This window comes from Danio aesculapii, chromosome 13, assembly GCF_903798145.1.
Source record: "Danio aesculapii chromosome 13, fDanAes4.1, whole genome shotgun sequence".
Lineage (NCBI taxonomy): Eukaryota > Metazoa > Chordata > Actinopteri > Cypriniformes > Danionidae > Danio > Danio aesculapii.
In genome coordinates this window covers 27,567,474-27,592,648 of record NC_079447.1, presented here as the reverse complement: position 1 = coordinate 27,592,648, position 25,175 = coordinate 27,567,474, and the positions used below count along the sequence as shown (strand labels likewise).

Genomic DNA, 25,175 nt, shown 5'->3' with positions numbered 1-25,175 from the left:
TATGCCCAATTGAACAGCAGAATTACTCATCTAATGCAGATGAGCATATATGGCTTGATGGCCACAGTCAGCCGGGACATGAATTATGCAGGAGATATATAGCGATTTGTCACTTGTACACAAATCAGATGTAATAATGTATGTATTTAGTGCAGTTTTTGTATAGAACGCTACTTTATGATTTCTTGTATCTGTCGGAAAATATGTTACTTATTACTTATTAATGCATACTATAGAAGTGATAATTCATAATGGATAACTTCAAAAACATTGCTTTGTTACATAGTATAACAATAATATATATAGTATATAAGGTATACTGCATATATATTATTTTAATACTAATATATATATACATATTATGTTATTAATATATTATAACTATAGTATAACAATGATAATATTTAGGGAAGGTTTATGTATGAGTTTATTTGCCAACATTTTTTTGTGGGGGGGTAAAACTGTGACTGTCTGAATCTGCTTTGTTTGATTCACATTGAACAGATTGAGATCGACAGCTTGTCGAAGACTTCTGTCTGTCTCAATTCCTCTGAGACACTCGAATCAATTATTTAGTGCTGCCCCAGAAATGTGTTTTATATGGTTTTGTTATCAGTTTACTATATAATATTGAATATATATAGAATGTAATATGTAATATACAGAAATGTGTAGATCATGTAGTAGATGAACACTGACACTATATAAAAATATTATATATATATATATATATATATATATATATATATATATATATATGTATAAAATTATTACATATGGCTGTATAAAATGTAGAAACTTACATTTTGTAATTTTTTTCCTAAACAAGCATGCTGATTATTACTATAGAATTATGTAATGTTAAAACTGTACTGAGTAATTGCAAAATATTTTTCATTTTAAATGTTTATATTTTGCCATTATTCTTCAAACCACTAGGTTTTACTCATTTGTCAGCAAAAAAAAGTTAAAAATGCATTAACGATTCTAATTTAAATATTAATTGTTGAAAATATTTTAAAGAAAGTTACATTTAATGAAAGTTCATTTTAAATTATTAGAAGTATTAGAAAAATTACACACTCAAATTGCATTTAATATGCTTTCCGTGTAAATCACTTATGTAAATTTCATTTGATGCACACTAAAATGTCTCGTCTTTGACCTATATACATAATGTCATAATGTATTATCATATTCTAACTCAAATATTACATGTAATATTAATATTACCTTAAATATTTATGCATTACAATTTAACGTTATAAATAACAAAGACAACTGGAGTATGTTCGACCAAAACAAAACAACAATCTTTCTATTTGTAAAGGTTAATTTAAAAAAAAAAAGTGTTGTGATATGTAAAAATGTACGACACTTACTTATTTTAGTGAAACTAATGTGAATTATAAAATAATAGCATGAATATATGATAATATATCTATTTAATATCAACATTAATATAACATTGATGAATCTATCTATGAAAAGGATATACTGTATACATGATTTAATACATAAAACATAACACAATACAAACATTTATAACAAAATAATAGTTCACCCCAAAATGAAAAATCTGTCATCGTTTACTTACCCGTCACATGTTTCAAACCCTTATGAGATTCTTTTTTCCGTTGAACACAAAAGAAGACATTTTGAAGAATGCTGAAAACTGGTAACCATTGACTTCCCCAGTAATTATTTTTCCAATGAAAGCCAGTGGTTACAGGTTTTCAGCTTTCTTCCAAATATCTTCTTTTGTGTTGAACAGAAGAAAGAAACACATAAAGGTTTGGGACCACTTGAGGGTTCATAAAAAGTCCATAAATGTTTATCTTTGTGTGAACTAATTCTTCAAATTAATGTTTAGAAGATTCAAGATATATATTTAAATTCTGAGACCTACAACCCTGTAAAACGAACTGTAAAATCAAACTGGCAATTACTCCTGCAAACAATGTTCTCATTTAAGAAATCCAAAGATGTCACGGTTGCTTAAAGATGCATGCACTTTTTAATTAGGTAATGGTCCTTGCCACCCGGCGCTGGTTGTGGCCAGATGGTAAGTTATCACTGGTTTGTAACGCCTGCTTTCAGTGATAGAGCAGCCAAAGTTAATTGGAATGTCATTAAAGTTTGAGTTACTGGGGGTTGGGGCTGGACTGCACTAGTCCTGCTGTTGGAGATGTGCGTTTCATTAATAGTAATGGATGTTTGGATGGAGTAATAAGGGTGGGGCTCCACCTGCTGCCACCTGTTAATACTCTATATAAGCATCACTCATCCTTATGGCAGAACAGAAACGCTTAACAACCATCCGGAATTACATCCCAAGAACAACGCTGCCATTTTTGGAGACTTTTTTTGAGGAGCCATGAAGCCCCGCAGGCCGAGCTGTGCAGATTCAGGGTCTGATTCTGACTCCAGAGACCCGGAGAAGTTTGAGAGTGCCATGCGCCGCAGGATGGCAGCCAATGCTAGAGAAAGAAAGAGGATGCAAGGCCTGAACACGGCATTCGACCGGCTTCGGAAAGTGGTTCCTCAGTGGGGTCAAGACAAGAAGCTGTCCAAATACGAGACCCTACAGATGGCTCTGAGCTACATCATGGCCCTCAATCGGATCTTGAGTGACGCCGGGAGACACGTGGATCCTCAGAAAGACTGGCTTAATTTACAGTTTGACGGCCTACAGACTGAGGGATATTTTATGCACTATGATTCACCTGTGGAAAATGACTGCATGCTTTCTTCTTTCTCCTACCACTACGAAAGCCTCTGAACTGACTGACTGATGGAGCATTTACTGTGTCTTTCTTTATGTGGATACAGGAGGGTGTAAATATGTTTGTATTACTATGTAATATTTTATGTTCATGCTTTAATGGAGTCTGAATCATTCTAGTGGTAAACAGGGTGTGGAAAAAGTACGTTTTTTGCGCAATTGTAGAAAATCTTCCATTGGGCAGGTTGTCAACGATGACTTAAAAGCGCATTTGTTTATGAATCAGATGTTCATATTTTATTTGGATTGCTTTGTATCAAATCTTTGTGATTAGTGTGTGCTCAGCTCAAAGTTGAGAGCTGAATATCATACACTGTGATGTGTTCTTTGCCATTGCATTTTCTTGTTGTGTTTTGGTTATAAACTCAATGAGGGGGGGGGGGGGGGGGGGGTGGAATGTTATAATGTTAATAATAATACATTTTATATAATGTTTTGTACCGTAGCCAGAGTAGTTTGAGCTGTAGTTTATTTTCTGACTGAACTGGATTTAAAATGTTATATTTTGTTTATGGTGCAATTAATCTGTGTAAGAATAAACACTGACTAAACGACTCATTTGCTTCACTTTAAACATTTTATTCATGCAATTGTTTTAGATCATCTTAATTTTATTACAGAAATAATATATTATACTATAAATATTTTTAATTCGATTGTCTTGATTTTTAAAGATTTTAAAGATTTAAATTAGTTAAATTTAAATGAATTATCTTCATTTATTAATTTAAAATCATCATTTAGCCCCAGCCTTTAAATGGTAAATATTTATTATATAGTGAAAAGCAACATTACTGTTCTGTGCTATATATAAATCAAAACTTTAATGTTACAGTTAATACAGTTTCATACATATTCTGTACCATAACCTACAAAAAAATCTTGTCTGTACACTGTAAATTATCCTGTTTGCCTTAAAAGCTGCCTTTTAAGCTGAATCAAATTAACCTTATGAGTCCATTGAACTTATATTATGTTAAACTGACTTAAAACAGTTTGCATAACTTATAAAATTAAGTTAGAACATGATTAACTTGATGACCTAAAACATGCTGTCATGACTAATTGATAATATAATTTTTTACAGTGAGAAGATAAACATTTACTATATAATTTTAATAACGTAACCATTTTTCCTGTTTTGAAACAGGTTAGCTATGAAATATTTTACTACAGCAGTTTTTTTTAAATAAAAAGATCCAAATGCATTGCAAACAGCAGGTCTGGTGTGCTCGCTGGACAGATAAACAAATTTCACCGAAGCCCTCTGTATCCCAAGATAAGACGACACCAAACAAATGTCTCTAATGTCAGTGCAATGATGCTATAAATACTGTTTAAATGCCTGAATGACGTCACAGGTACATTGTGTGACCACTGTGCTGTTTACACAGAAACACTTTTAGAAGAGAGAAAATAACATACTAAATTTAATATTTAAAATTTAAATAATATTTTGCTTATTTTATTTGACCACTTTTTGAATATTTCATATAAACTAAAAAAAATTTATCACAAAAAGTCAGGACAACAAACATTTTTATGTTGCTTTAACGTATTTTAATAGGTTAATCAGGTTTCAACTCATTTAAAAAAACTGTAACTTAATATTTTTAGTCACTATGATGTAAGTTGAGATGACTAGATGAATTAATTTGATTCAACTAAAAAAGTGAAGTCGGCAAGAATTTCTTTACAGTGTACTCTATAGTAAACCAACTACATCAGTAGTGAAGAGAAAACATATTTTCAGAGCGAGTGGCACAAACTTGACCACGGCTGTCCTCATAACCACTCTTAATTTAGAGAGGAGATTAAACTCTTTGCTGTCCACTGACTGTGTATAACGTGTCTTTTCAGTGTTAATGAGGCATGAATGGCCAGTGCTCGGTCGAAAGCGTGTACATGAAGCTAGATAAACCCGTCTTAATCCGTTTAGCTTCGCCTGTCATTATGACCAATCATCATGTTATGATCAGTATGCATCAATCTCCGCTAAAGACACTTGCTTGTATCTTGTCTACAATGTTTTTTTTTAATGTTTCTGAATTAGACAGCTTAAGGTCAAGACATGGTTAAATTCCTATATTAAATATACCCTTATCATGATATCATATTAAAGGCATATTCATCCAAAAATTAAAGTTTAATGATAATTTACTCACCCACCCCAGGGCCATCCAAGATGTAGATCCAAGTGACCTCTCTTCAGTGTAACAATAAATAAGATTTTAAGCTGAAACCCTGGTCCTTGGTGATTCCTAGAATTCAGAAGTCAACAGCCACCAGCACAACGAGCGTCAAAACATTATAACACAATAAAGAATCTAATAAAACATTACAACTCAAAACCAAATGAATCCCCCTTTCTCCTGGTGATACATGGATCCTCTGAATCGAAATATTCCATCTGTGCACAAAATAAATAAATAAATAAATCAGTACATTTTTAAAAAGTCCAAAGTCAAGACCAAAATTATTCATACCCCTGGCAAATTGTGTGAAGTTTTTGATCAAATGTAAATAAAATAAAAGCTGAGAAATATTTTTGTTTCCACAATGATGCCTCTTCTGTTTTATATGGGTTGATCTCTGCCAAAATACTTATCCTTTTGTTTTGGAAGAAAAAAGAAGTTCTAACTCTTAAATTATGTCTGGCAGAGTTAACGGGTACATTACATCTGGAAAAAATCCAGTGTACCCTAATAGACAAGACTTTGTTATTTGAAAAAAATTGGTCCCCTTTTATTTCCTTTCTACAAACTTGTGATTAATATGTTTACTATGGCTTTAGTACATACTTTTACTATTGGATAGCACTGGTGGGTGATTGGTTGAGGCATGTTTATTTTTTGTTTAATTGTTATTTTTATGATGGTTGGTTGTTGTTGTTTTTCTTTTTTTAATGTCTAATTGTTAAAATGTTAAAAGTTTTACGTTCATATTTTTTTAAAAGTGTATTTACAAGTGAATGTCTGCTAAATTTTTTAACAATAAAAGTACTATAAAAACCACAAGGATGTCTCTGTCTTATTATCTTTTGGAAAAAGCCTGCGGTCTAAAACTATATATTGTTGAGCTTGAAAGTTTGCATACTCTTGCAGAATCTGTTAAAGTGTGAAGAATTTATACAAATTAAGAGAGATCATTCAAAATGCATGTTGTTTTTTTATTTAGTATCGTCCTGAGTAAGATTTGTTTTAGATAAAAGTTGTTTACAGATAGTTCACAGGACAAAAACACAGCTGAAATTTTAAAAATAACCCCCTGTAAAAGTTTTTAGTATGATCTCTTTTATTTTGAGAAAATTCTTTACATTTGAACAGATTATGCAAAAGAGTGCGCAATCTTTCAAGCACAGTTTGAATATATATTAACATTACCTATAAATCACAGTCCTGATCATATACTTACTATGCTATCTTTAGAGCGGAAATTGACTTCCTAGCACTTAATCTGCACTCATGATTTCTTATAATTTATTACACAAGTTTTCACACTTCCAGAGGGCCACAAAGAGATGGTAGGAGATCTCTGGATAATTTGAGAAAGGGATTTCTTTTTTGTATTTAACAAATATAGTTTTGTGAAAAGTCTTCTTTTAATATTTTGATAGTAATTCTTAACACCAGGTAAATTATAAGCAAGATTAAATGTAAAGCAAGATAACCCTGAACTTTATCAAGTGTAGACAATCCTATTGTTCTCTTACAAATCTTTTTTTCAAATAGCATTTTAATTATTGGTTTTAGACTTAGGCTAACACTAACAACGACAAATACAGTTACAATCAGAATTATTAAACTTTGAATTTATTTTTCTTTTTTAAATATTTCCCAAATGATGTTTAACAGAGCAAGGAAATTTTCACAGTATGTCTGATAATATTCTTTTCTTCTGGAGAAAGTCTTATTTGTTTTATTTTGGCTAGAATAAAAGCAGTTTTTAATTTTTTAAAAGCCATTTTAAGGTCAAAATTATTAGCCCCTTTTAGCAATTTTTCCCAATAGTTCAACATCATTATAAATTAACTTGCCTAATTACCCTTACCTGCCTAGTTAACCTAATTAACCTAGTTAAGCCTTTAAATGTCACTTTAAGCTGTATAGAAGTGTCTTGATAAAAATCGAGTCAAATATTATTTACTATCATCGTGTAAAAGATAAAATAAATCAGTTATTAGAAATGAGTTATTAAAACTATTATGTTTAGAAATATGTTGAAAGAATCTCCTCTCTGTTAAATAGAAATTGGGTAAAAAAATTAAATAAACGGGGGGGGGGGGGGGGGGGGGGGGGGGCTAATAATTCCAAGGGTTTAATAATTATGATTGCAACTGTAGGTCTAATGTTAGACTAAAACAAATCTATGGCTAAAACAAAGACTAAAGACTAACGTTAAGGTACTTTGGCTAAAAGCTAACATTCATTAGTAACATTCAAATCTTCTAATACATTTCTGTGCATACTTACGGAACTTAACAATTGTTTTGCTAGGCTAATCAATGAGGTAAACATTACGGTTTTACTATAATGGTTGATTTTCAAAAGGGCTAGGCTATTAGCTATAAGTATTGATCTCTCATTTATCCTGTGTACAACTTGTGACGTGGCTTGGCGTTAACTTTAGCTCTGTATTGTCGATCACTGTTCCAGAACATTAATGGATTTTGTTTTTAATGGATCTGTGGACAAAAGACGAGCCCCTCCTTTCCCAGAACCACTGCCCAGTTCTCACTGAGGTGATTCAAGCTGAAAGGTATAAATACAGGTAGAGTCTCTCCCTAGCCAAAAGCCTGTCTGGAACACATCAGGTAAATCCATATTTTCTTAACAAGAGAACTGTTTCCCACAATGCAGCACTTCGGTAACCGACCGGAGAATAACCTGAGCTGCGAGATGGAGAGCTTCGGTCGTGGAGGCTGGGTGAATCAGGCCTTCAGCGGCTCTCCTGCGGCCGTCCGGCGACCCGTGAGCACCATCTACAGCCCTCAGCCTGGGTTTCAAAGCCCTCTCGAGAATCCCTATCTGAACCAGGACAAAGCGCGGACTCTGCCCAATGAGGGCAAGAAGTCTGGATGTTGCTCCTTCTTCTTTAGAGCCATCAAAGGTAAGCAAGAAAACATGGACGTGTTTGTAATAATAATAATAATAATAATAATAATAATAATAATAATAATAATAATAATAATAATAATAATAATAAAGATAAAGTATTATTCCTATTATTGTTTTTTATTACTATTCAATATTTATCATTACATTTGTTGTATATATTATTATGATCAATATTTTTTATTTGTTGTGTTGCTAGTATTGTTATATTATTATTTTAAAATGAAATATTTTTAAAAACTATAATCAGTTATGTTTAAATATTCTTTACAATTTGTAATCATTAAGAAATAGATCAATTTGGAAACATCATAAACGTGCAAGTAAGCTTTTAACTGTTCTTTTTCTATGTTTACCGATTTTTTTATTATCTTATATTATTATTTAATTTGATTGCTAAGTTTTGCTAATGTTGCAAAAAATACAGTATTTGTTAATATTCCTTCATAATATTTTATATAATTTGTGCAATTCGTAATAATTAAAATTGTTTTTTTAATTTTATTTAATTTAATATTTATTTAATATTTAACCATTTTAAATAGTATTCACAGTTGTAGTAAATAAATAGGTTAAGCACATAGGTTTGTTTTCACTTTCTTCTATTGTTTTCATCTATTTTATATTATTATTTAATTAGTTTGAGCATATTTTGTCATAATTTAGTTTATTATTTTATTATTAATTTATATATTCAGTTTGTTTTAAAATAATAAGTATAATTGTATATTATAAGTATAAAATAAGAGACAATTAATTAAATAAAATTTTCTATTTACATATTATGTCATTAAAACTTTCATTTTAAATGTCTTATTTTTATTTTAATACCTTTAGTAAATAAACTTTATTATTATTATTATAAATTATAATAAATTATTTCTTTTAGCGTTTCATGTGTATTATTAATCTTTGTATTTTCAATACTATTATTATTTAATTTGTTTAAATGTTGCTATGCTATTTAATAATTTAAATAATAAAAATATTTTTACAGTTTTAATTAAATAATTATTTCCTAAGTAGTTAGTAGTTTTTATCTTTATTATTATTATTATTGTTCAATATTATTATTTAAAAGTATTATTCAATTTGTTGATTCAATTAAATGCTGCTTTTAGAATTAAAATTTGGTCAGTAAAAATATTTAAAATTATTAAAAATAAAAAATGTTTATTAGAAAATAATAATAACATGTAAATTTATAAACAAATGTTTGTTTTTGTGTGGTAGGACTGTGGGGAACAGCTTTGAGAAAGGATGCAAAGGAGAATCCTGAGCTCAACGTCAAAGCAAATCTCAAAGAACTGCTCATCTATATTGTTTTCCTCGTGGATTTATGCTTATGTAAGTTAATCTTTATATGATTATTGCATTTATAAAAAGAGTTGATGATGTTATACTTGAATATAGATTTGTCTATGTAGTTCTATGAGTTAGGAAAACTACTGCTGGAGCCCAAAACAGGGATTACCAATGAATACATATAGATCAGATGTACATATTAAAATCCCAGACAGACAGACAAACCATTAGCACAAATGTAAAATAGTTCAAATGACATTCGTTTACTCTTTTGTCTCTTTGATTGTTCTGGCCGTAATCCAAACTAATCCCATATCTTGCCATTCTCTTGCCCTCCATTATGATCAGAGATAAAGTGCTGGTTATAAAAGTCCCCTGTGTTAAAACACCATTGTCCGTGGCAAAATCAGGCCTGAAAGGAGCACAATCAGGATCCTGCTGCCTTTTACTGATAAGAGCTCAGGTCAGGCAATTGAGGTTTTGTTTGTGCTGGAGCTGTTTTGTTTAATGGGACTGTTTTTGTGTGTTCAAACAAACTCTTGGCCACTTTCATGACGTGAGCGCTGCTAATGGATGAGCGCTGAATGAATCTATGTGCTTTATTTATCTGCGTGAGTGTGGATAGATGGATGGATGGTGTGTGGTTCAGTACGTGATGTGATTGTGTTATCATGCAGTGACCTACGGCATGACCAGCAGCGCCACCTACTACTACACTAAAGCCATGACGGATTTGTTTGTGAATCTGCCGGGCAGCAGCGGTGTGAGCTTCTCCTCCATTGGCTGCATGAATGATGTCTGGACGGTGAGCTTGAGCTGCTTCTCTTGTTCTCTGGTGAAGGACAGACAGGGGAAAATCTGTGTAAAAAATGGCTGACTTTCTAGCTTTTTTCTAATAAATAGAGTTTATTATACTCAATCACAAATATGTTCACTTTTTAAAAATATTATAGTTTTTATTTAATTTATTTTCTAAAAAATATTTTGATTATATTCCAAAATGTTACAAATACAATAGAAAATTTAATTCTAAATATTACTGGTTTTATTTTATGTAGTTTTTATTAGTTTCATTCATATTCATCATCCTAAATATATATATATATATATATATATATATATATATATATATATATATATATATATATATATATATATATATATATATATATATATATATATATATATATATATATATATATATGTATATGTATATATATACACATAAATACACACATATACAGTTGAAGTCAGAATTATTATTATTGAATTGTTTTTCTTTTTTTAAATATTTCCCAAATGATGTTTAACAGAGCAAGTAAATTTTCACAGATAATATTTTTTCTTCTGGAGAAAGTCTTTTTTTGTTTTATGTCAGCTAGAATAAATACAGTTTTTAATTTTTTTAAGCCATTCTAAGGTCAAAATTATTAGCCCCTTTAAGCTATATATATATATTGATAGTCTACAGAACAAACCATATATATAAGTTGTAATATTTTAAATTCATTATTTTAAATGAGACTTACTTTTATTTTTGAATATTATTTGAAGTTAATGAACAGCAGTAAAATAAATGTACAGTTATGTGAAAAAGTTAGGACATCCCATTAAATTCCTTTTTCTTTATATCGGGACACAATCTAATCTTTGGCAGGTCTAAAACTTTGGGAAAGAAAACCAAAATATAACAGTGGTTAGCACCGTCCCTCAGAACAAAAGGTTGCTGGTTCGAGTCCTGGCTGGACCAGGAGGCCTTTTTGTGTAGAATTTGTCCCGGTTTCTTTAGGTGTGTGTGAAAACAAATGCCAGTCCCACAGCTAAAGCTTAGACAAAATTGGTTTATGCAACAAAATCCCAAGCACACCAGCAAATCTACAACAGTTAAAAAAGTTGGGAAATCAAGATGTTGCCATAGCCTGGACCTCATCTTGCCTGAAATGTTGTGGCTGTTCATTAAGATGACTATAAGATTTGTTTGAGCTCGGGTCGACCATGGCTTGTTATTATATGTATATATTATTACGGTGTAATGTCTCAGCTGTGTATTTAAAACATGCCATTTGTTTTCATTCTGGCTTGTTGCACAAGCAAGTGACGTATCTCTGTAAACCAAAAGCTTTCATTTGCACGTCTTACTCTGCCTTTTGGCCTTTTTGCAAAGGGTACCCAAAAAGTTGTAAGGTACGGGTACACTTTTAGGTACCTTTTGACTGTGGAAATGCCCATAAAAGCGTACCGAACCATATCGCACCATACCTCTCAGTGGAAACGGGCCATAAGTAATTACTGCTAACAGTAGATCTACAGTCATCTGAATCATAGGGTGTCTTAAGTTTGTCTCACTTATCCATCTTGGTATTATTTCTGTAATAACTCACATAGCATGAGAAATGTGATCATGATGTCATAATGTTATCCGTCTGAAGTTTTATCTTCAAAATTTCAAGATTTGCCAAGAACCATTCATTCATTCATTCATTCATTTATTTATTTATTCATTCATTTTCTTTTCGGCTTAGTCCCTTTATTAATCTGGGGTCGCCACAGCGGATTGAACCGCCAACTTATCCAGCATATGTTTTACGCAGTGGATGCTTTTCCAGCTGCAACCCATCACTGGGAAACACCCATACACATTCATTCACACACATACACTATGGAGAATTTAACCTACCTAATTCACCTGTACCGCATGTCTTTGGACTTGTGGGGGAAACCGGAGCACCCGGAGGAAACTCGCGAACATGGGGAGAACATGCAAACTCCACACAGTAATGCCAACTGACCCAGCCGAGACTCGAACCAGCGACCTTCTTGCTGTGAGGCAAACGTGCTACCCACTGCACGACCATGCAGCCTTGCCAATAACCAATCAATTAATATAAATTTTTGTAATATATTACTCACTCACTAAGTTCACTCAGCTTAGCCCCTTATTTACCAGGGGTCACCACAGCGAAATGAACAGCCATTTAATAATAGATTATATAATTTTTAATTACGTCCTAATACAAAAAACATGAAATTCAGTAGGGTGTCCTAACACTTTCACATGACTGTATAAATCTTTTAAACATGTTTATTCCCTAGCTGGGACAGAATGCACCCTAGCATCATTCTGGCTATCTGTTTATGTTAATGTGTATTTAGTATATGGAGGGCCCATTACTCGACAGCCTGTACTGGACAAGGTGGTACAACGATGAGCCTCTGGAGAATGGAAACCAGTCCTTCATTTACTATGAGAACCTGCTGTTAGGAGTCCCTCGGGTCCGGCAACTCAAAGTGAAACAGAACTCCTGCAAGGTGCCCACAGACTTTAAGAAAGAGATCAACGACTGTTTCGATGTGTACAGCATCAAGAAGGAGGATGACGGCGCATTTGGACTGATCAACGGCACCGCGTGAGTCAAGATTAGCTGCAGTCTTGTCAATCTTCAGGGGTTAAGATGTGTTCATTTGTTAAAGCGTGACAACACTGTTTGTGTATTTTTTTTTTTAAAGTGTTAAAGTGAGCCTACTGTAGAGAAAACATCCAGACAAAATCATTTTGTTTTACTGAAAGTTTTATTTAGTGAAAAAATAAATACACATTTGAAGTGAAGTTTCATAAACTAATTTCGAGAGGAGCACGTGATATGATTGAGCACGTCTGGCCACTCATCTGTAATCAGTAATAATCCAATCAGAGTGATCCTAGTTTACTATAAATGGATCATTTTCTCCCTACTGTTCTTTCTTCGTTTGGAAGAATCCCCCCTTCCACCCCATCTCCTCCTTTTCCTCCCTTTTCTAAAGGGGGAGCTCTCGAGACCTACCTGATCCCGGATCTCCTGATATGCTTATCGACCGGGCGGGAGCCCTGGGCTCAAATATTTCCGAGCTCAGGGTTCTCTCCCGGGACAGCATGCCAAACCTGCTTCATACGCCAAGCATATCTAAGTGGGAACTCTTGAAATAGTATATAATAGAATATAGTGAGAGACTTTCCACTTTTTTTTTTCTTTTAGTTTTTTCTAATTTTCCAACAATGAGAACACAATAATTAATGATAAATAACCTAATAATAAATAAATAAAAAGATTTGGAGGAGGAGGTAATGTGTCAAAGATTCAAGTAGAATTTTATTCAAATTTAGTGAATATATATTATAAGGGGTTGCCATTTATCATTAAATTCATACTGAGAGCATGTAATCTTTTTTAACTTTTCTTACAAATACATAGTATCCACAAGCCACTCTGAAATATCACACTTAATCAATTTATGTCTGTAGATTTCAATTACAAGTCCATTTTCTCACTGAACCATGCACTGAACCATAAATCTCCACTTCATCAACACTTACTGTACATACTCCAAACTCCACAGTTTATATATCTGTATTCTAAAGGGATTTACTGAAGGATACAGTATATGTTCATACATAAGTTGCCTGATTATATACATTTAATTCTACAAAAAAACCTAGAAGACTTAAAATAATAATAATAATAATTATATATATATATATATATATATATATATATATATATATATATATATATATATATATATATATATATATATATATATATATCATGCTTTATTAAAAGTTAAAGAAGTTGTGCTAAAAATGTAAACAAATTAGCACATATTACATATTTAATGAAAAAGTGCCTCGTTTCTATATTTAAACATAACATTTCAGAAAACTTGTGATGCAAAAAAGGTTTGCAATGCTTAATGTAATAAATCAACTGGGGAAGTACTGATAAAACTATTACTTTTATTCGTGACCCTATTTACCTGCAGTGTTTTGGCTTGTTCTTCAGCTGGCAGTATCACTCAGAGAAGGAGATGAAAGGCTCCAGTCATTGGGGTTTGCTGACAACATACAGTGGAGCAGGGTTTTATCAAGACCTGGCAACGACTAGAGATGAGAGCGCCGCTCTGCTGGAGGACCTGAGAGAAAACCTGTGGCTCGATCGAGGAACGCGAATCCTTTTCATCGACTTCACTGCATACAACGCCAACATCAATCTCTTCTGTGTTATAAGGTATAGAAATTCCAATGATACAAATTCGCAAATAAATAATAAATAACATTAAATTATGTATTGTTATTAGTTGAATTTATGCAATTCATTTATATTTATTTTCACCTTTTGTTGGATTCCCGATGTTTTAATATTTCATGAGAAGTTTTTATTTTCTACTTATTTTTAAAATTTATTTATTTGTTTGTTTTTATGTATTTATTTATTTATTTATTTATTTATTTATTTATTTATTTATTTATTTATTTATCAATGCCCAATAAATATATTTTAAAAAATTATTAAATTACTACAGAAAATTTATTAAATTAAATTAATACTTATATTAATTTATATATAAAAGTTATATTTCATAATATAAAATTATTTGTTTTGTTTAATATTATATTGTTACATTTTTATTAATTTGTTTAGTAAGCAATTATTTATTTTTCATTGATTTTTAATAATAAATATTAAATAAATATTCATGAAAATAAATACAAAAATTGTGATTTTAATAATAATAATAATAATAATAATAATAATAAATTGCTCGGTTGTATTAACCCAGTGTTGGGTCAAATATGGACAAACCCAATGTTAGATTTGTTTTTACATTTAATTTAAATGACATTTTTAACCAAACTGTTGGTTTGTCCATATATGACCAAGCGTTGGGTCAATACAACCCAGCATTTTTACAGTGTATTATTATTAATATTAAAATTTATAACATTATGTTATATGAATAAATCAAACGTTTTTTAAAGAATCTTATCTTCTTTCTTTAGATTAGTGGTTGAGTTTCCAGCTACCGGTGGAGCGATTCCATCCTACCAGATCCGCACCGTGAAGCTGATTCGCTATGTCACCACCTGGGACTACTTCATCATCGGCTGTGAGATCGTCTTCTGTGTCTTCATCTTATATTACATCGTGGAGGAGATTCTGGAATTCCGCATCCACAAACTTTCCCATTTCACCAGTATCTGGAATATCCTAGACATAGTGGTGATACTGGTAAAACCATCAAATATCAAGCCACATCAAGCCATTTTCTATTCATAATAATATAAATGAACCTTAAGTTATGCCATGGTTATTTTAACAGTATCTGTGGGCTCTTTTGAACAGCTTGCAGTGGTGGCGATAGTTTTCAGTGCATTCCGGACCATCAAAGTGGATGCATTACTCGGAAACCTTCTAAAACAACCAGATATCTATGCTGATTTTGAATTTTTGGCATTTTGGCAAACCCAATATAACAACATGAATGCAGTCAATCTGTTTTTTGCTTGGATTAAGGTAACGTTTTCAAATCACCTTCTATAATTTGAGGATTTTCATTGAAGTGATCCATTCTGATTCAGTAATGTCTTCGATCTCTGCAGATCTTCAAGTACATCAGCTTCAATAAGACGATGACCCAGCTGACGTCCACACTGGCTCGCTGTGCTCTGGACATCTTTGGATTTGCCATCATGTTCTTCATTGTGTTTTTTGCGTATGCTCAGCTTGGGTACCTGCTCTTCGGGACGGAAGTTGAAACTTTCAGCACATTCAATAAATGCATGTAAGGATGTTTTTATTAGTGACGTGTTGGATCAAGATCTAGTCCAAGTCATTTAACATTTAGTTTCTACCGATACTGTGCATCAGTCCCATAACTGTATTCTTCTATTGCTAGGTGCACTTTAATGTACAGTATAGTCAATAGATGATCTGCCTTATAGCAATTTTTGAGATCTGCTCAGGACAACCTTAGTTATTATTTTTAAATGTTTTTGAGACATATCAAAAATTGTATCAATTATTGATGTAAAAAAATCCTTACCTGTGATTGGGAACATTTGATTCTGTTACTAATTTAATTCTGTTTCACTTGTTAAACATTTTAAACCACTACAAGTGTTGACAACAACAGAGTTGTCATTTTCCACCTTTTTGAGAGTAACCTCAAGATGGGACAACTAGAAAAATTAAGTTTTGAAAACTAGAAAAATTCTGTTGGTAACAAGAAAAATTAAGTTATGAGAACTAGAAAAAAAGTTGTATAACTATAAAAAAAATAGGTTATAAGAACTAGAAAAAAATAAGTTGTATAACTATAAAAAAAATAATTTATAAGAACTATAAAAAATAAAGTTGGGCAACTAAAAAGTCAAGTTATAAAAACTAGAAAAATTAAGTTTTGAAAACTAGAAAAAATCAGTTGGTAACAAGAAAAATTAAGTTATAAGAACTAGAAAAAAAGTTGTATAACTATAAAAAATAGGTTATAAGAACAAGAAAAAAAAGTTGTATAACTATAAAAAAATAGGTTATAAGAACTAGAAAAAAAGTTGTATAACTATAAAAAAATAGGTTATAAGAACTAGAAAAAATAAGTTGTATAACTATAAAAAAATTATTTATAAGAACTAGAAAAAATAAAGTTGGGTTACTAAAAAGTCAAGTTATAAAAACTAGAAAAATTAAGTTTTGAAAACTAGAAAAAATCAGTTGGTAACAAGAAAAATTAAGTTATGAGAACTAGAAAAAAAGTTGTATAACTATAAAAAAATAGGTTATAAGAACTAGAAAAAAATAAGTTGTATAACTATAAAAAATAATTTATAAGAACTATAAAAAATAAAGTTGGGTAACTAAAAAGTCAAGTTATAAAAACTAGAAAAATTAAGTTTTGAAAACTAGAAAAAATCAGTTGGTAACAAGAAAAATTAAGTTATAAGAACTAGAAAAAAAGTTGTATAACTATAAAAAATAGGTTATAAGAACAAGAAAAAAAGTTGTATAACTATAAAAAAATAGGTTATAAGAACTAGAAAAAATAAGTTGTATAACTATAAAAAAATTATTTATAAGAACTAGAAAAAATAAAGTTGGGTTACTAAAAAGTCAAGTTATAAAAACTAGAAAAATTAAGTTTTGAAAACTAGAAAAAATCAGTTGGTAACAAGAAAAATTAAGTTATGAGAACTAGAAAAAAAGTTGTATAACTATAAAAAAATAGGTTATAAGAACTAGAAAAAAATAAGTTGTATAACTATAAAAAATAATTTATAAGAACTATAAAAAATAAAGTTGGGTAACTAAAAAGTCAAGTTATAAAAACTAGAAAAATTAAGTTTTGAAAACTAGAAAAAATCAGTTGGTAACAAGAAAAATTAAGTTATAAGAACTAGAAAAAAGTTGTATAACTATAAAAAATAGGTTATAAGAACAAGAAAAAAAGTTGTATAACTATAAAAAAATAGGTTATAAGAACTAGAAAAAATAAGTTGTATAACTATAAAAAATTATTTATAAGAACTAGAAAAAATAAAGTTGGGTTACTAAAAAGTCAAGTTATAAGAACTAGAAAAATTAAGTTGGGTAACTATAAAAATGAAGTTTTAAGAACTAGAAAAATAACTTTAAACTAGACACCACATGGCCTGTCTAAAACAGAAATATATAGATTTTTAGAATATTATATTTTTCAAATGGTAAATAAGGAATTCACTGAAATAATGGTATAACAGTTGACAAATAATTAATCTACTATTGTTGCACCATAAACATTTTGTACAAATTAATGAGAGAAGAATAATGACAGGCCCCAATTTCTTCACAATTTTCCCACCAGAGCAAGTGATATCACTTGAAGAAAGTCACATGCTTTTTCAGTGTTTTACAGATCATTATGCCCTTTTATAATCGTTGTAACAGAGTTGACGAGTACATGGGGACAGACACAAAATGTATTTTATTATTACTGAAATTACAAATTTTGCAACTTAGTAAACAAACAAAAAAAATTAAATAAGATTTTTCATGATAACTAAAGCTGAATGTAAGATTCAAGATGTAAAGGAAGTCAAAAGTAGATCTAGTGGGAGTCCTTATCATTTTCAAGACTAAATGACCCTAAATAAACATAGGATACAAACATTATTTCTAGAGAAAACGTTATATAATTACCTATGATACCTGTGATATAATTATTAAAACTGTTTCATTAAATATGTTGTAAAAAAGAAAAGGGTTTATCTGTAGTACAGTAGATGCGAAAATGTACCCACAATTCTAGAGTCAGCCATATATATATATAAATATTTTTAAATAAAATATAAATGTAATGTAATTGTTGTTATTCCACTCCTCTGCAGTTTCACACAGTTTCGAATCATCCTTGGAGATTTCGATTATGATGCCATCGATAGGGCAAACCGAGTGCTTGGACCAATTTACTTCTTCTCCTATGTATTCTTTGTCTTCTTTGTGTTACTGGTAAGTTTTTTAGACCCATATCATTTGTAAATGTTTGAGTGTCTCTTTATAAACTAACGTGATGACCTGGATTGAACAGAACATGTTTCTGGCTATCATCAATGACACATACTCTGAGGTGAAGTCAGAGCTCGCGTCTCAGAAAGACGAGTTCCAGATTGCAGATCTCATCAAGCAGGTCAGTCATACAATGCATCTGTTCAAGGACATTAATATAGGTATACTCAAGCTATGCTTAATTGGGAATACATTTTTGTCCATTTTGGTGGCGCCTTTGCCTCAAACACCTCATCCTCAAATGTTTAGGTCATCACAACTGCCATCGCTTTGTGACTGCAAATCGAGGAATGCAATTATAACTCGATACTGATCTACAAATTAATTAAATGTATACTCAGAAACCACATAAACCAGTTTTGTTGAACTGTTTAAATGCATGTGGAAAACTGCTTTAATTTCAGAGTTATGCAAAGACATTCATGAAGTTGAAGCTTAAAAAGGAGAAGATTTCTGATGTTCAGAAAGCTCTGGATTCAGGCGCGAGTGAGCTGGAGTTTAAAGATTTCAGGAACGCGTTGAAAGAGTAAGTCTCAGATGAAACACAGACACAGCACTGATAATACGATGACAACTGTAAATCAACTGTAATGTAGTGTCATTACAGAATCAGAATAGGAATGAGCTTTATTCGCCAAGTTTGTGCAAACACAAAAGGAACTTACATACATATTTACATACACAGAATGCATTCATATTGACACAACACTATAAAAATGCTGGCTTCCACACAACTGACCTTTCGCTAAGCCCCGCCCTCCTTAGTTACTGTTGCTACGCCTGTCAAGCTTTCGTGCCTGGCATGTCTATTACAATATGTATGCACCGGTGTCAGGCATTGCCAGGAATATAATTAGTCATCTTTGGCGAACAGGTAAGATATCCGAGAAAGCCAGACAAAAAAGGACTGCAGTATGCATTACAGGGGTATATTCACGACATAATACACAACCGATTAGAAAATAATTTAATCAAAATTGAAGCTAGGTTAGCCTAGCCGCATCATACGCTGACCATTCAACAGCTTTGTAATGCACAGCAGAAGAAGTGAAATTAAAAAATAATCTAATAATACCAAATTAAACCCTGATTTCTCCTTTTTTAGCCAAAAAGCCTGATAGATGAATTGTTGTGCAATGAAATATAGTGTTACTAACCGACGAGGAAACACGCACGGACAGTGCTTCTACATAATTCATTCACAGAAAGATCTGCTAGAAAGGGGAAATTGATGGATTTGTGCCAAATATTAGCATTATAGACCCATAACAATATAGAGTACCTATAACTGTCAGAATGTTTGTGTGCTTAAGTGGAAAAAATAAATACATTGAAATGCAAATCAAAGTATAAATAGCAGAAGTGAACAAATAGCAAATATTTATCAGACATCAAATATAAAAGCAGACACTAACCTGATATAACGTCGTTACCGTTGACTAAATCTCTAAAAGACAGATGAACACATTGGTGAATTGTAGGTCTAACATGGACATGAGGGTTATAAAGGACTAAAAAACAGCTGCGGGTGAACTATATTGATCGCAAGTGCTCAGATTGTGATCATATCTCGTTTTTGTTCTGTTTATATGCATTTTCAAATATTCGTAGCAGTGCTCATGATAATATCGAGCAAAAAAAAAATAAGAAAAAGACAGCTGGGAAACAGAACCTGCTTTGTATTTTTGTAGGAAACTCAGTTTAGATCTTTTCACTGTAAGAGGAGTGTGAGTTATAACCATCTATGACTGAATGTGGCAGGAATATCGAAACAAAACCAACTTAACTCCACTCCTTTAGCATCCCTCACAGAGCTTGATCCACGCTGGCATTTCTCCCCTTGGGTTTTAGGTATTGGAAAGGGAAAAAATTCCACCATCCAGTCCAAGCATTTAGGATACCAGGTATTAGATTTGCCCAATCCTTATGCACAATACTTTGGCTTGTTTCCCTAGCTCGAAAGCTTGACAGAGTTCCTGTGCGTAGCTACGGTTGCTAAGCCACGATTGGTGTGTGGCGGTTTTCGGGTGTGGCTTAGCGAAAAGTTAATTCCTTCAAGTTGTCCCAACACCAGTCGATTAAGTTAACTTGAACATGTTCACAAAACAATTAAGCTGTCCCCCAAATAAAACTTAAGAATTGTGTTGTCTCAACTCATTTTAAATAAGTAGTTTAAACAGCAAAAGTCATGTTTGAGTGAAGCTGACAGAAAGGACATTTCAGAAAGTGGGAAATAATGTTAACAATAAAATTATGTAAACGTAGATGATTTATGTGCATTGTTGACTGTTTCTCTATACACAAAGTATCATAAACAAAACAAACACTAACACAAAAAGTACTCACAAATCTCAATATTCAGACTTAACACATTCAACTCTGGCCTATACCACATACAAAAGTATCAACAAACACAAAGCAAGTGACCAAAAACAAGATGGCTGCCAAGAAAGTAGTGTCATGGCTTTTTAAAACGCTGTAGGCCAATCAGGAACAAGCAAGCTGGAAGTGGCCAATTAGATGTGTTCTAAGCAAAACAGAAAAGACAGATGAGACAAGACCAACATAGGGTTGTAACAGCATAAAAAATAAAAATACATCTTTACAAATAAGTGACTTTTTTTAGTTAACAAAAACCATGAAAACAACACAGTATTGTTTATCTCCATAGAAAAACAGGTAGCAAGTGATGTTCGAGCTATTATTCAGGTAAAATTAAAAGATTTAAACATTACCTGCATGTTTTACTATTTCAGAACTGTATATTTCCGCAATATGGACAATAATTTGACACAGCGACCTCTGTAAATCATCCCATAAACCTTCTTTGAAATCATACGTATCACACATCATGATTTTACCAAGTAAGATGCAATCCTGGGATAACATCTATGTTGATCATTTTGTTCGTAAATGTAATCCATATCTAATCCCTACCTCTAAACCCAACCATAACTGTAAATTATTCTCAAAATTAATAGCTGGATAACAAACATGTAGAAGTGAATAAACCTAACCGTACGCCTAACCTTAACATAAACTGTAAACAGATGCCTTAATTCTGATTGGCTGATTGGAATGTTTTTCTAGGATCAACATAGATGGTAATCCAGGAATACTTGGTGAAATCAGGTTGATGATACATATCCTGAAATGTGCTATACAAATAGATTGCACTGACCTGAATAATGCTGAAGTCATGCTTTCTGGTTGTGTCCCGCGTGTCAGGATGGGTCACAGTGACCAAGAGATCTCAGCCGCTTTCTCCAAATTCGACCAGGATGGAAACCAGACTTTGGACATGCAGGAGCAGGAGAGAATGAAGCAAGAGCTGGAGGAGAAAAGGGTATGTTCAGCTAGATATTGTTGATGGATGTCTATGATGACACTGATATAGATTTTTAATGTGCATTTTTATGCTTAGGATGCACTCAGTGCAGAGCTGCGTGACCTGGAGAACAGTGTTGAACCTGCAGAGGAACACAGAAACGCTGTTCCTCCAGAGGACTATCAGAGGTTTGTGTTCAGAATGTAATTCCTCAACATGTTCAGTGTTATTTTGCCATTGTTTACTTCTATATTATTATAGTAAGCAGGATTGTTTTGAGTTTATTTTTATCTTTTCAGTTTTAATCGTAGAATGTTTTCAACTAAAACCAAAATACTTTTTTTTGTTTTGTCTGTTCATCAGACCGTAACATGACAACAGCATTAGAGGCCTGAAAATTGAAAGATTTTGTTCATTTGTAATCCATTGTTTGTGTAAACTACTAACATGCTTCTTTGGGGGGAAATTTATATAAAAATGTTCATATAACAAATGCTTTTTTAAATTACACTTCTTTTTTAATTCAAGTGTTACTTTTAGTCAATTTTAACTCTAGCCAAGTTACAAAAAAAAAAAAAAAGAAAACTACAACACCACGAAAACCAAGCAACAACAACAAAAAAGACTTTAAGTGAGCATTAGATGGAGCGTCACATGGACATCGGAAAAACAAACCTGTGCAAAAATATTTAAGACCTAGAACAGCGAATTTAAGACGTTTTAGGGCCTTAAATTTCTTTTTTTAAACTTTAGACTTTTTAAGACCCAGCGGAAACCCTGAGACTGTCAATCTAAGCCTTAGAGTTTTTCAATTGTAGAGTGAACTTCAAGAGTTCACACTTAGATATTGCTTGATGCTATTAGCAGGCTTGGCATGCTGTCCCGGGAGAGAACCCTGAGCTTGGAGATAATTGAACCCAGAGCTCCTGCCTAGTCAATAAGCATATTAGGGCTCTCGAGATTTCTCCTGGTAAAAGTAGGAAAAGGAGGAGATGGGGTGGAAGAGGGATTCTTCCAAAATCTGTTGAAATGCTGTTGTATGGTGCTGCGAAAAGAGGCGGTATTGAACAAGATTATTAGACTTTTAAAAAAGTGATCGATCAGTCCATGTTTTAAATTTCTGTCCAGAGAGGTCATGTTTTGATCTTTAATTGGTCTCACGCAATGCGATTTCACAGGTCAGAGTTTACCAAGCTTGAACTTTCCAATACAGCGAACTTCAAAACTTGTTGCAGAGCTTGCGTTGTCAGTCTGTCGCATTCGCGTGCTTATGAATGGAAGTCTCTGAGGAGAAAAGTGCAGTGTGACCACAGCTTAAGTTTGTAAAACTTCACTTAAGTATATTGTATCTGAGGATAAGGTTTATAATGTAGTTTGTTAATGTACGTGTATTTTGCACATGGCTTATTTCTAAATGTAAATGATTCAATATATATTTTATACATAATGAACACTATCCTTTTTCAATTTGTATGTATATATGTTTGTACTTTTTCTATAAATATATGCATTTTCCATTTTTCTTAAATTTTATTATCTTTTGCGTGTAATTGTTTTTTCATTTTGTTTATGGGGGAAGGGTTGGGAATATATTTACATTTTTCCGTCAAACTAACCTATTTCTGTAAAAGTTTAATAAACAGATAAAAAAATAGGGTTCTTTCACACAATATTTATATTTTCACATAATATCGTGTTCATATCCAGCATGTTTAGTGTTTTTTTAATAGTATCTGTATGCTAGTATTTATTACTTCTAATAGACTTTTTACATTTGTACAAGTCTGTCATTTTTTAAACATTTTTATTCTATAGAATTTTTTGTGTTACTTAACAACAATGCTGATGTTTATAGGACTTTAAATATGTCCAAAAACACAGGGTGGTGGTGTATTTTTTGAATTAATGTCTAATAGTCATTTTTACTTTTCCATTACAGGCTGGTTCACAAAGTTTTACAGCTTGAAAATTCTGTTGCCACAATAATGTCTAAACTGGATTTTGTCATGGAGAAAATGAGACTTCAGACATTCAACACAGAAAGCAGAGACATGGATAAGCATACGAGTAGAGATGATGTGAGTCAGATATGATTTTTTTTTAGATCACAAATATGAAATATATAAATGATGTATTTACACTATCCTTGCATTATTACAGGAATCACGACCGGCTTCTGGAGGGAATATTCAAGTAAATCTGGAAAGAGTCTTAGCTCAGGGCCCATCCTGGTCATTAACTGGTCCAACGGGGAGCGCGAGGAATCGTCTGTATCCAGATGTAGGATGGCCAGTCGTCACTGAAAACAGCACTTCGGCACGCCACTAATTCCTCAAACGCAGAGTTGGTAACTGACTAATAATAAACCTTGTTTAGAGAGGAAGGTATTGCTGTACAGTAGATGAAGTAGTGCTCTTATACCTGTTCTCCATATTGATGGTTTAACGTGCAATTACAAACTGTGATTGACAGTCTGATTATATTCCGCTTTAAGACTTGAATAACGTTTCAGCTCGGTGTAATTGATGTATTGTGGTGCGTAAAATGTATTCCCACATTTCTTAGAATTTCAACTGTATCAGGCTGGAAATCTTCTCATTGAAGAATTTTCACTATTAGTTCTAATTAAATCTCAACCCAGCAAGTTTTTAAAAGATGTCTAATAGACATCTAAACACAGTCATCTTGGCTAAAACAAGGCTAAACTTGGGCTGACAGTGAAAAAAAAAATAGACTAGTCATCAAATAAACAGAAATGAATGACTATACATATAAAGTCTGTCTAATCTCTATTTGACGACTAGTCTAGTTTTGGGCTATTCTTAGATGTCTATTAGATTTTCACTGACAGCCCAAGTTGAGCCTTGTTTTAGCCACACGGTCTATGTTTAGATGTCTACTAGACGTCTATTAAACTAAATTATTTGCTGGGAACTTTCTTTCCAATCGCATAACATGGAAACTTGACTGAAAGCTGATATTAGACTGCTGCATTTGACATGTTCTGAAAAGTCCCTGTGTATTATTAGCCTTTGGAAAGTTGTTGTGTACATTTTTCTAAACTTATTTCTCCTTTGATATGAACTTGTATTTTATAGTGTGAAGCATATCGGTATATAACCAAACAACTATAGTTTATATTAATCTTGGAACAATATCACTTGCATGTATACAAAGACGTTTATATTTAGGTAATGAATATTCTCTCTATTCATTCTTGATTATAGGCAATAAATAATTGCAAAACAAAAGGATTCATCATTTTACTGTGCTGGAACAAAACGAGAAGA

The 25,175-nt window shown here is 32.0% G+C and overlaps 2 protein-coding genes across 2 annotated transcripts; both read left to right on the top strand.

Annotated features, from left to right (window-relative positions):
* Positions 1-1,940: 1,940 nt before the first annotated feature.
* On the top strand, positions 1,941-3,158 carry atoh7 (atonal bHLH transcription factor 7). The gene has a single exon (XM_056471317.1). It carries the CDS (start codon positions 2,378-2,380, stop codon positions 2,780-2,782), a length of 405 nt encoding a protein of 134 aa, XP_056327292.1. The 5' UTR covers positions 1,941-2,377; the 3' UTR covers positions 2,783-3,158.
* A 4,434-nt stretch (positions 3,159-7,592) lies between these two features.
* On the top strand, positions 7,593-25,084 carry pkd2l1 (polycystic kidney disease 2-like 1). Its single transcript, XM_056471569.1, has 15 exons — positions 7,593-7,894; positions 9,133-9,246; positions 9,882-10,009; positions 12,358-12,611; positions 14,022-14,246; positions 15,020-15,248; positions 15,363-15,533; positions 15,620-15,801; positions 18,380-18,500; positions 18,580-18,678; positions 18,962-19,083; positions 21,786-21,903; positions 21,982-22,073; positions 23,825-23,963; positions 24,046-25,084. The coding sequence occupies exons 1-15, from the start codon at positions 7,639-7,641 to the stop codon at positions 24,211-24,213; spliced, it is 2,418 nt and encodes an 805-aa protein (XP_056327544.1). The 5' UTR covers positions 7,593-7,638; the 3' UTR covers positions 24,214-25,084.
* The last annotated feature ends 91 nt before the right edge of the window (positions 25,085-25,175 follow it).